At 43.4% G+C, this 13,389-nt stretch overlaps 1 protein-coding gene across 2 annotated transcripts in view; it reads right to left on the bottom strand.

Moving 5' to 3' along the window:
* The window catches only part of bap1 (BRCA1 associated deubiquitinase 1), a 52,941-nt gene that overhangs the window by 11,514 nt on the left and 28,038 nt on the right, over positions 1–13,389 (bottom strand). For both annotated transcript variants that reach the window (XM_078543811.1, XM_078543812.1), the window contains 5 exons: positions 11,723–11,801; positions 10,891–11,014; positions 9,183–9,330; positions 8,038–8,222; positions 18–151 (listed from right to left, as the gene is read on the bottom strand). In XM_078543811.1, coding sequence (XP_078399937.1) covers positions 18–151; positions 8,038–8,222; positions 9,183–9,330; positions 10,891–11,014; positions 11,723–11,801 — 670 coding nt within the window. The remainder of the gene's footprint in view (positions 1–17; positions 152–8,037; positions 8,223–9,182; positions 9,331–10,890; positions 11,015–11,722; positions 11,802–13,389) is intronic.

The following is a 13,389-nucleotide window of genomic DNA, read 5'->3' on the forward strand; positions in this document are numbered from 1 at the left end:
CTATGCACTGGACTGACCTGATAGCTGTGTTGGTGTTCTGACAATCTTCCTCCTCTTCGTCATCGTACTCATCATCGTTGTCCGAGTAACGGTGGTGCTGGGGGTTGGGCAGTCGGCTACGACCAACACCAGATGCAAGGTCTTCTTCTTCCTGTGGGAAGTGACAAGTGGTAACAACTGACCTGACTACTAAGCTGAAACTCCCCATTCACTCATACTGGATTTGAGAAAGACTTGTATATACATAGTGTCTTTTCACAACCTCAGGGCTTTGCAAAGCATTTCACAGCCAATGAATACTTTTGAAGTGTAGCCACAGTTGTAATGTAGGAAACACAGCAGCCAATTTCCACACAGCAAGCTCCCACAAATAGCAATGTGATAATGACCAGATAATCTGTCTTAATAATGCTGATTGAGGGACGAATATCGACAGGCCAACAGCAGTAATTCACCTGCTCACCTTTGAAATAGTACCATGTGACCTTTTACGTCCACCTACAAGAGTAGTTGGGGCCTCGGTTTAATGTCTCAACTGAAAAGTGGCACTTCAGAAAGTGTAGCACTCCCTCAGTCGTTATTCAGCCGATGAATCTGTATGCCTTTAGTGGGAGTTGTCTACAGGCCTCCAACAGTATTAGTAAGGTAGGGGACAGTGTTAGACAGGATATTAGAAATGCATATAACAAGGGAGTACAGTAATCATGGGTGACTTTAATCTACATATAGACTGGGCAAACCAAATTAGCAATAATACTGTGGCAGATGAATTCCTGGAGTCTGTATGAGATGGTTTTTTAGACCAGTACGTTGAGGAACCAACTAAGGAACAGGCTATCCTAAATTTGGTTTCATGCAATGAGAAGGGGTTAATTAATAATCTTGTTGTGCGGGGTCCTTTAGGAAACATTGAACATAACATGATAGAATTCTTCCTTAGATTGGAAAGTGAAGTAGTCCAATCCAAAACTAGGATCCTAAATCTAAACAAAGGAAATGACGAAGATATGAGGCATGTTGGATAGGCAATGACTAATACTTAAGGAATGAATGTATGCATTGCAACAGTTAGATGTTCCTTTCTGGCACAAAAACATAAGAGGAAAAGTGGCCCAACCATGGCTAACAGAAGAAATTAAGGATAGTATTAGATCCAAAGAGTCGTCATATAAAGTTGCTAGAAAAAGTAGCAAGTCTGAGGATTGGGAGCAGTTTAGAATTCAGCAAAGGAGATCCAAGGGATTGATTAAGAGGGGCAAAATAGAGTATGAGAGTAAACTTGCAAGGAACATAAAAGAGAACTGTAAAAGCTTCTAGAAGTATGTAAAAAGAAAAAGGTTAGTGAAGTTAGTTTAGGTCCCTTACAGTCCGAAATGGAAAATTTATAATAGGAGGACAAGGATATGGCAAAGCAATTAAACAACAACTTTAGTTCTGTCTTCACAGAGGAAGACACAAATAACTTGCCAGAAATGTTAGGGAATCGAGTGAGAAGGAGGAATTGAAGGAAATTAGTAAAACTAAAACAATAGTGCTAGAGAAACTAATGGAACTGAAAGCCGATAAATCCCCAGGGTCTGATAATCTACATCCCAGGGCACTAAATGAGGTGGCCATGGAAATAATGGATGCGTTGGTTGTCATTGTCCAGAATTCTGTAGATCTTGGAACAGTCCCAGTAGACTGGAGGGTGGCAAATATAACCCCACTACTTAAAAAGGGAGAAAGGGAGAATACAGCGAATTGTAGACCAGTTTAGCCTAGCCTCAGTAGTAGGGAAAATGCTAGAGTCTATTATAATGGATGTGCTAACAGGACACTTAGAAAATAAAGTCAATATGGATTTATGAAAGGGAAATTACGTTTGACAAATCTACTGGAGTTTTTTGAGGATGTAACTGGCAGGACTGGCAAGGGAGAGCCAGTGGATATGGTGTATTTGGGTTTTCAGAAAGCTTTTGATAAAGTCCCACACATGGGGTTAGTGTTAAAAACTAAAGCACATGGGAATGGGGGTAATATACTGGCATGGATTGGGAATTGATTAGCAGACAGGAAACAGACTAGGAATAAATGGGTGTTTTTTGGAGTAGCAGATGGTGACAAGTGGGGTGTCGCAGGGATCAGTGCTTGGGCCCCAGCTGTTCACAATAGATATCAACGATTTGGATGAGAGAACCAAATGTAATATTTCCAAGTTTGCTGACGACACAAAACTAGGTGGGAATGTGAGTTGTGAGAAGGATGTTAAGAGGCTTCAAGGCAATTTAGTTAAGCTGAGTGAGTGGGCAAATACAAGGCAGATGCAGTATAAGGTGGATAAGTGTGAAGTTATCCACTTTGGTATGAAAAACAGAATGGCAGAGTATTATTTAAATGGTGATAGATTGGGAAATGTTGATGTACAAAGGGACTTGGGTGTCCTTGTACACCAATCACTGAAAGCAGCATGTAAATTCAGCAAGCAGTTAAGAAGGCAAATGGTACGTTGGCCTTCATTGCAAGGGGACTTGAGTAGAGGAGCAAGGATGTATTACTGCAGCTGTACAGGGCCCTGGTGAGACCACAGCTGGAGTATTGTGTACAATTTTGGTCTCCTAACCTAAGAAAGAATATACTAGTCATAGAGGGAGTACAGCGAAGGTTCACCAGGCTGATTCCTGGGACGGCAGGGTTGTCATATGAGGAGAGATTGGGCCGACTAGGCCTGTATTCACTGAAGTTTAGAAGAATGAGAGGGGATCTCATTGAAAAGTATAAAATTCTGACAGGGCTGGACAGACTGGATGCAGGGATGATGTTTCCTCTGGCTTGGGGGGGCTCTAGAACAAGCAGTCGCAATCTCAGGATACAGGGTAGACCATTTAGACTGCTATGGAGGAGAAATTTCTTCACTCAGAGGGTGGTGAACCTGTGGAATTCTCTACTGCAGAAGGCTGTGGAGGCCAAGTCACTGAATAGATTTAAGAAGGAAATAGATAGATTTCTAGACTCTAAAGGTGTCAAGGGATATGGGGAGAGAGTGGGAGTAAGGCAATGAGATAGAGGATCAGCCATGATCATATTGAATGGCGGAGCAGGCTCAAAGGGCCGAATGACCTACTCCTGCTTCTATTTTCTTTGTTTCTTTGCTTCCTCCATGTTGAACACCACTTGGATGAAGCCACGAGGGTGGCTAGGGCACAAAACGTTCTCTGGATGGGGGACTTCAATGTCCATCATCAAGAGTAGTTCAGCAGCACCACTGCTGACCAAGCTGGCCGAGTTCTAAAGGACATAGCTGCTAGTCTTGGTCTGCGGCAGACGGCGAGGGAACCAAGAGGGAAAAACCTACTTGGCCTCGTCCTCACCAATCTACCTGTCACAGATACAGCTGTTCAGGACACTATTGGTAGCAGTGACCACCATACAGTCTTTGTAGAGACAAAGTCCCATCTTCACATTAGGGATACCCTCCATTGCGTTGTGTGGCACTACCACCTTGCTAAATGGGATAGATTTCAAACAGATCTAGTAACTCAAAATTGGGCATCCATGAGGCGCTGTGGGCCATCAGCAGCAGCAGAACTGTATACAACTACAAATTTGTAACTTCACGGCCCAGCATATCCCCCACTCCACCATTGCCATGAAGCAAGGAGATCAACCCCTGGTTCAATAAAGAGTGCAGGAATGTATGCCAGGAGCAGTGCCAGGCATACCTAAAAATGAGGTGCCAACTTGGTGAAACTACAACACAGGACTACTCACATGCCAAATAGCAGAAGCAGCATGCGATAGACAGACCTAAGCAATCCCACAGCCAACAGATCAGATCTAAGTTCTGCAGTCTTGCCACATCCAGACGTGAATGGCGGTGGACAATCAGACAACTAACAAGAGGAGGAGGCTCCATAAATATCCCCATCCTTAATAATGAGGGAGCCCAGCACATCAGTGCAAAAGTCAATGCTGAAGTGCCCTGTGGATGGTCCATTTGGCCTCCTCCTGTGGCCCTCAGCCTCACAGATGCCAGTCTTCAGCCAATCTGATTCACTCCACGTGATATCAAGAAACAGCTGAAAGCACTGGATACGGCAAAGGCTGTGGGCCCTGAGAGCATTCCAGCAGCAGTATTAAAGGCTTGTGCTCCAGAAGTAGCTGCGCCCTTAGCCAAGTTGTTCCAGTACAGCTACAACACTGGCATCTACCTGGCTATGTGGAAAACTACCCAGGTGATCCTGTCCACAAAAAGCAGGACAAATCCAACCCGGCCAGTTACCGACCCATCAGTCCACTCTCGATCATCAGTAAAATGGTGGAAGATGTTGTCAACAGTGCTATCAAGTGGCACTTACTCAGCAATAACCTGCTCACAGTCGCTCAGTTTGGGTTCTGCCAGGACTACTCAGCTCCTGACCTCATGACAGCCTTGGTTCAAACATGGACAAAAGGGCTGAACTCCAGGTGTGATGTGAAAGCGACTGCCCTCGATATCAAGGCAGCACTTGACCGAGTGTGGCATCAAGGAGCAAAACTGAAGTCAATGGGAATCAGGGGGGAAACACTCCACCGGTTGGAATCATATCTAGCACAAAGGGAGTTGGTTGTGGTTTTTGGAGGTCAGTCATCTGAGTTCCAGGACATCACTGCAGGAGTTCCTCAGGGTAGCGTCCTCAGCCCAAACATCTTCAGCTGCTTCATCAATGACCTTCCTTCCAACATAAGGTCAGAAGTGGGGATGTTCGTTGATGATTGCACAATGTTCAACACCGTTTGCGACTCCTCAGCTACTGAAGCAGTCCATGTCCAAATGCAGCAAGACCTCAACAATATCCAGGCTTGGGCTGACAAGAGGCAAGTAACATTCGCGGCACACAAGTGCTAGGCAATGACCATCTCCAACAAGGGAGAATCTAACCATTGCCCCATGACATTCAATGGCATTACCATCGCTGAATCCCCCACTATTAACATCCTGGGGGTTACCATTGACCAGAAACTGAACTGGACAATCTATATAAATACTGTGGCTACAAGGGCAGGTCAGAGGCTACAAATCCTGCGATGAGTAACTAACCTCTTGACTCCCCAAAGCCTGTCCACAATCTACAAGGCACAAGTCAGGAGTGTGATGGAATACCTTCCATTTGCCTGGATGAGTGCAACTCCAACAACACTCAAGAAGCTCGACACCACCCAGGACAAATCAGCTTGCTTGTTCGTCATCCCATCCACTACCTTCAACGTCCACTCCCTCCACCACCAACACACAGTGGCAGCAGTGTATACCATCCACAAGACACACTGCAGCAACTCACCAAGGCTCCTTCAACAGCACCTTCCAAACACACAACTTCTACCACCTAGAAGGACAAGGGCAGCAGATGCATGGGAACACCACTAGCTGCAAGTTCCCCTCCAAGCTACTCACTATCCTGTCTTGGAAATATATCACCGTTCCTTTACTGTCGCTGGGTCAAAGTCCTGGAACTCGCTTCCTAACAGCACTGTGGCTATACTACACCACAGGGACTGCAGCGGTTCAAGAAGGCAGCCCACCACCACCTTCTCAAGGGCAATTAGGGATGGGCAACAAATGCCAGTCTAGCAAATGACACCCACACCCGTGAAAGAATTAATAAAAATGCCTCTCCTCATTCTTCCTTGAGTAACTTTTTTGTTTTATTTATTGTGTGAGTGGCTTGCAGGGGAACTTACAGGTGGTGGTGTTCCCATGCATCCGCTGGCCTTGTTCTTCAAGGTGGTGGAGGTTGTGGGTTTGGAAGGTGATGTCAAAGGAATCTTGATGAAATGCTGCAGTGTATCTCGTAACTGGTACACACTACTGCCACTGTGGGTCGGTAGTGGAGGGAGTGAGTGTTGAAGGTGTTGGTTGAGGCACCAATCAAGAGGACTGCTTTGCCCTGGATGGTGTCGAGCTTCTTGAGTGTTGCTGAAGCTGCATTCATCAAGGCAAGTGGGGGGGTATTCTATCATACTCCTGACTTGTGCCTTGTAGACGGTGGACAGGTGAAAGCAAAATGTTGGAAATAATGCAGATGGTAGCTAGCCTTTGGGAAGTCAGGAGGGGAGTTACTCTCCACAAAATTCCCAGCCTCTGACCTGGGAGAACTAAACATGAACTAAATGGTATAATTATAAAGCAAATACAGAGATCTGGGAATGTATGCATATAAATCATGAAGGTGACAGAACAAGTCAGATGGCTGTTACAAAGTGTATGGGATCCATGGTTTTATAAATAAAGACAGAATAAAAAAATAAGGATCCATTCCAAAGCTTTATAAAAAGCTGTTTAGGCCTCAGCTGGAGTATTGTGTTAATTTGGGCCATCACACTTTGGGAAGGATGTCAAGGCCTCGAAGAAGACGCAGAAGCGATTTACTAGAATGGTTCCAGGGATTAGGGACATCAGTTATGTGGAGTGACTGGAGAAGCTGAGGTTGGTCTTCTCACAGCAGCAAAGGTTAACAGGAGAGTTGATATATGTGTTAAAAATCATGAATGGTTTTGATAGAGTAAATGACAATAAAGGGTTCCTAATGGCAAACAGGTCAGTTACCAGAGGACTCGGATTTAAAAATGATTGGCTAAAGGACCATGGATAACAAAAGGAAACAAATTTTTTGCACAGTGAGTTGTTGTGATCCGGAATGCACTGCTTGAAAGGGTGATGGAAGCAGATTCAATACAAACTTTCAGAAGGAAATTGGATAAATATTTGAAGGGAAAAAACATTTCCAGGATGCTGGGAGTTGGGGGTGGGGTGCACAGCAGGGAAGCAGGACGAGTGGCTCTTTCAAAGAGCCAGCACGCATGATGGACCAAATAGCTTCCTGCTGAGTTATATCATTCTCTGATTCAATCAAAGAAAGGTTAAAAAAGGGACAGAAAGAATTTGCATTTATTAGCATGTTCACAACCTCAGAATTGCTTTGCAGCCAATGAATTACTTTTCAAGTGTCGTCACTTTCGTAATGCAGGAAACGTGACAACCTATTTATGTACAGCAAGGTCCCACAAACAGTAATGAAATAAATAAGGAAACCATCTGTTTTAGTGATGTTGTTGCAGGGATAAATATAGGCCAGGAGACCAGGGAGAACTCCCCTGCTCTTCTTCGAAATAGTGCCATGGTTTTTTTTTACATCTACCTAAGAGGGCCGTAGGGCCTTGGACATCCCAGCTGGAAGATGTTACCCCTGACAGGGTAACACCCTACACCCTAGATTATATATTCATGTCTCTGGGGTGTGGTTTGAACCTGTAACCTTAGGACTGCAACACACTGAGCCACAGTTTGAATCAAAAGAGCTGTGTCAACATTGCTAGGTCATTCTACATCCAGGGAATGTCCTGAAAACATACATGACACCTGGCGGGAAATTTAAAAAAAATTCAACAAACAGGGAAGTGTAAACTTACAGAAAAATGGGGGAATTTGTTTTTGGTTTTACTTAGTAACTTGGCTAAGGAGAGCTAAACCACAACCCAGCCCCGAGAGGTAATCTGTAACTATCCAGCTATCATGTCATCCATCATAGAGGTCGCTTCAGATTTGGGCTGGTAACTAGTGAGAAAGCTGTCTTTTCAGGGTCAGATCCAGGCCTGAATCCAGAACACACTGGTGAGATAATAGTGATACATGCTTATGCTGCATCACCCTACTTCTGAATGAGCACAAAGCTGATAGCCTCAGTCACAAACAATAATGGGTGTAGAATGTCTAAATGTGCACTGATGTAGTAGTTCTCTGCTTAGCTTGGAGCTATGGCACAGTGATTAAGCACTGTAGAGACCATCGCGCTTCATTCAATTCATGCCGTAACATTCCTGGAGCACACAATTCTAACACTGGGTGAAACATGTTCCATCCCCATGCACAGATATCTCTCAGGTTGAACTCCACAAAATTTACTTTGTAAAACATTTTTGCAAGTCTGAAAATGGAATAATTCATTTATGAGCTCCAAATTTTTCTCAGTAACGTTAGTTCAATCTGCTCAGTGACAGGAGAGGAAGGGAAGTGATTACCTGCATTGGCGACTTGGCATAGTTGTGGTTATCAAGGAAAGCTGGAAGGCGTTGGATGACAGGACTGGGAGCAGACGTGGGTCCATTCGTACTGGACACTACAGTTTTGATTGGAGGTTTTGGTTTACTTGATGGGCTGGACGTACAAACTGGTTGAGTTTGAGGCACGGATGCTTCACTGGATCCTGGGAAAAAAATATATTCATGTTATGCAATCTTCCCTGTGCCAAAGTGGGAAATTTTTCAGTATGCCCATTATTTCAATAATTATAGTACAGGAACTGGACCATGACAAGCCTGGCTTCCTATGAGTGTACAGTAGGTGTTATCCTGTGTACAAGGACCGTGGGCACCAGCTCAATGTACAAGGACTGTGAATAAAGGAGCCCAATGATTAATTGTGGACCATGGAGACATTCTAGTTTTTCCATAGAGAGCTGTTGGTATCAGAGCTGTCCAAAACCACTTAGCTGTTCCATAAAAAGATGTGAATTCCTGCAAAACTCAAAGGAAGGAAACTTGGGAGATATTTAAAAGGAGAAACTCAATGCTTGGATCTAGGCCTTCCAGGGTCAATAAATGTGTCAATTGGCTGGATGGTGAACAGAAGGCTAAGAATAGAGATGGTAAAGGTAGAAATAAAATGAATGGCCAGTTAATCTGTTTTGGTAATACTGGTCGAGGGAAGATCGTTGGTCTGAAGACTCATTGATACTCTTCTCTGAATTGCGAAAGGGAAACTTTTACATCTAGCAAAAGGGGACTGCAGTTTAGTATCCTCACCCAGAAGACAGCAACTCAACCAATGCCATACTCTCTCAGCACTGTACTGGAGAGTCAATTCAGATTCTGTGCTCAAGTTCTTGACCTTTTGGCTCAGAGGTGATAGTGCTATGAGTCAGAATGAGATGCAAACATTTCAGGTCAAAACAGAAAGGGCAGCAAGATCAGGAGAGAGACTGGCAGAAATACCAATGTACATAAGTGCAAACAGCATTATCATTACATGCGTCACAGTATAAATACCACTATCAATAACAACCCAAAAGTTCTAAAATGTTCCTACAGAAATGTGTAGGGAAGAGTTGGTGACTAAATGAAAGTACCATTCAGCGGTGTTTCCTGCACAGTGATTTAACACTTACCACTCTGCAGGTTATCCTGTACTGGGTATGCCTTGTTGCTCTCCGGTTCAGGTGCAGGTTTGTTCAGAGCTTGCTTTGCCTCCTCCATGGCTTGAGCTTCCTGGGGCTTCTGTGTCTGGATTAACTCTGGCTGGGTGACACGGATCAGCTAAAAGAAGAAATCAGAAAGTCCAGTTCAAAGCGTTACTGCGATAGAATATTCCTTCAGTGTTCAAAAAAAAATACAGCTTGTGCAGGAGGCAGAAATTGGACCCAGGCAGAAACAACTTATGGATTGAAATAAAAATGCATCTCAGATACTTGAAGGAATGGAAATCTATAAAGGGTACACTCATACAGTATGGGAGTATCCTTGAAAACAGAAAGGGCTACTCATTACACCAGCCCATGCTAACTGTGGCACTTGCAAGCTTCCTCCGCAACTCTCAGTCTCATCTCAGGCTATTGATCAAGTACAGTTGTTAGTAGCCCTATAACTGGGATGAGGAAACAAAGTTGCTCATGGAGTTTGGAAGATTAAAATAGTACAAGAACTACAAGAGCAGAGTCAACTAAGTCTTTTACTGGGTAAGGCTTTTTAAATCTACCTGGCACAAAGCTGTGTAAAACAGTAAGAATCTAAAAGACAGATTTAAATTTCCTGATTCTCCATGACAGCACACCTACCATGTTTCTAAAGAAGCAATAATTTAGTAGTAATAAACTTACATTTACACTGTGCCTCATCATATCTTGACAGGATATCCCAAGGGCCTTTACAACCAATTAATTTTGAAGTGCAGTCAGCTTTATGTAGGAAATGTAGAAGCCCATTTGTGCACAGCAAGATCCACAAAACTGAAACTGAATGAATGATATTGATTGAAGGAAGAATGTTGGCCAGGACACTGGAAGAAGCCTGGGTTCTTTTTCAAACACCAAGCAGACAGATGGTTCCTCAGTATAATGTCTCAGTTGAAATGCAGCACTCCCTCCATGGAGGGCTGAAGTGACAGCGTCGACAATGTGCCTCAGGTCACAGGACAGCTCGAATGATAAAGCAGTAATTCCCACCATACTAAAGCAGGAGCAGGAATTTCCTCAGCATGTCAGCACTCATTATTGTGCCCAGAGTCCGAAGAAGGCACAAGATGAAAGTTGAAAGACTGAAATTACCGAGATATTAGGTTGGTGTCCCTGTGCAATGGTTGCAGAATTTAAAATCACCCTTCCCTTTCATATGAACCATAACAGACAGGTCCATCCAGCCAGTCCCACATAGTTGTGTTACCTTATGGATCACAAAGTATACACTTGCTACCCCACCCAAAACCAGATGATCTCCTGGGAGAGGTTGGAAAAAGATATAAACCTAGGTCAATTTGGGGAGAAAAAAACATTTGGGAAACTCCTTTCTGATCCTCTAGGCCATCGAAACAAATCCAGGAAATCACTTTGGCACTGATAATTCCTTGCAGTATTGACCTTTCGTAAAAGGTGAACTCTGTTCCAGCCAGAAAGAGGTCCTGCTCTCAAAGGAATTCAGTGAATCACCATTCACCACACAAGCGCAGGCTGTTCCGCAGGTCCAATGTGAGAGAAGAACCACCTCCTGGCATCTAACCTAGATCTGGTCTTGTATACATCAATGTTGTGACTCCAGTCCCACCTAATCAAAGTAACTGGAACAAACTGTCAACGTTCATGATCCAATTCTCTCAGGCAATACCTGTTGTAGGGCCTCCAGCACCGTCTGCCGGTTCATTTTCAGAAGGCTCAATTTTGTCTCGTACTTCATCCTCCGATCCGGCACCACTGCCATCAGGTTGAAACGGATGTCATGGTAAGGTTCTCTGGGGCGAAACAAAAATTACGTTGGCAACAATAAATAAAATAATAGAGCAGGGGACTCCATTTAAGGTTTGAATTCAAGCTGTCATGTGGACAGCTGCCCGTCAAATGCTAGCGAAGAGGAACAGCTACTGCCAATAACTTGTGAAAAAAAATCAATGACTCTGTAGGTTGCTGCTTAGTGACCTACTGAGACCACTAAAACCAGGAAAGTTAGAAGTTGCATCCTTGGTCTGTGTTGAGTTAGTTGATCTCCGACGGAATGGTGGCAAGGACATCATAATTAGCTTCACCACACTGAGCTGGGAAAGGTGACGGTGATCCAAAAAAAAAAGCCAGGACTTGTGCTCTTGCACTTAATTAGTGAAGAAAGGTACAATAGGGGAGTATTTCTGGACTAGTAACCCAAACGGCAGAATTAATAATCATGAGTTCAAATCCAGAATTTTAATTCAGTTTAAAAAATGCTGCTATCTGTAAAAGTGACCATGAAGCTGTCTATTTTCACAAGAATTCAACTAGTGCATTAACGTCCTTTAGGGGAGGTAACTGCTGTAATACACTCTCACCTGGTGAGCTACAAGTTGTATGGATATAGTAACCCATCTGATTAACAAGGTGTTGACATTAAAAAAAGGTGATGACAAATGAGTCAGGGGTATTTATAACATTTCCTGAATAAAAATGTGTACAGTGGTATAGATCATTACCCAGCGGTAGCCAGTCCTATTCGCTCCATTATAACTCTCCGCGCTTTGTCTGTCCACTCTTCATCTTCACCCCAAGGCCCTGGAATAGAAGACTGTTTTACCCTTCAGTACAACACCAGAGACTACATCAGAAGCAACATAAAACCCACATCACAGGGGACTGAAACGCTACAGGATCAAATGTTGTTTTGACAAAAAGCATCTTTCATTTAAAGAAACCTTGTTCCATAGTGCAGGGTGGGATAACTCTCGAGATGTAATAATTAGGTGATGCTGACACTTGCAGATTGTAGGAGGAAGGCGAGCCTGAAGGAGCTATGGAGTGCCAGAATTTAGAGATCCTGGGAAAGAACGAGTTGAAGTCGATGATGGGGCAACAAGCCTTGCTATCAACACAGTAAGGGTGAAGGAAGTGCTATCCCTGTTTGAGAAAGTGTACTTAGAGCTTAGGAAGAACAAGAGAGGAATGCAGGAAGTATTGATGAAATAAAGAGAAGGGAAGGGTACATGGTGAGCAGAAAATTTTATTTGCCGAATGCCGAAACAAGAGTTAAAACTAGTGTGATGGAGAGGTAATTAGCAGACTTCCTGTCACAAGATGTTATAAAATATTTGCTAAAAATAATAGAAGGATTCAGACACTGCTAAAAATTCACGACAATCTGGAGGTGACAGACTGAATATTTTGGTGGCAGTTCATCTCTGATTCCAATTATCTAATCCAAGAGTTAAGCTTTGTAAAGTTTTGTTACAGTAAGATTTGATGGCAGTGTAAGGTGTGTTCGTAAGGTGGCCAAACAGGTTGATTATCAGCCTGCAAATCCATCCAATACACCTGATGGCAAGCGGTAAGAGCGGGAGAGTTTCCTGGTCAGCCATACTACAGAAGGCAACGGCAAACCACTGCAGTACTTTTCCAAACATAACCACGGACCAATCCAATGGAAGTTCATGGTCGCCAACGCCCTCTTAGGGCATGGTACCTGAAGGAGGAGGAAGATATACTGGGATGATCTATAATAAGGATATTTTCTCATTGACTGTGGTGTGCTCTCCACGGCATAGCAAGTTTGCAGATTGCACGAAGTTCTGTGCATAGAAAGTTGTGTAGCTGTGAGCAGGAATTTACAAAAAGACATTGATAAACTGAGTGGGGAAAACAGTGGCAAAGGGAGTTTAATGTAGGGAAGTGTGAGATCATCCACTTTAAATCCAAGAGTTCCGCAGAAGAGTCATATTGGGCTCGAAACATTAGCTCCGTTTCCTTCTTCACAGATGCAACCATATCAGCATTTTCTGTTTTTATTTCGGATTTCCAGCATCAGAAGTATTTTGCTTTTATAAAGAATATCTCAATGTTGCGAGACCAGAATCTATCCAGGAACACAGTTCACAAAGAGTTAGTAAGCAGAGTCAAGGCTAATGGAATGTTAGTCTTTATTTCAAGAGGATTGGAATATGAAGCACAGGAAGTGATACAAAGCTTTAGTCAGGTCCTATCTAGAGTACAGTGTCATCTGGGCACTGCATCTCAGGGATATATTGATCTCAGAGCATGCATTGTGCAAATTCATCAGAATGACATTGGAATTTATAGGATTAAATTATGAGGACTGGTTGCATAAACTTTTCTTAATTCCCTTGAATTTAGAAGGTTGAGACGTGAT

Source organism: Cetorhinus maximus, chromosome 6 (assembly GCF_964194155.1).
Source record: "Cetorhinus maximus chromosome 6, sCetMax3.hap1.1, whole genome shotgun sequence".
NCBI lineage: Eukaryota > Metazoa > Chordata > Chondrichthyes > Lamniformes > Cetorhinidae > Cetorhinus > Cetorhinus maximus.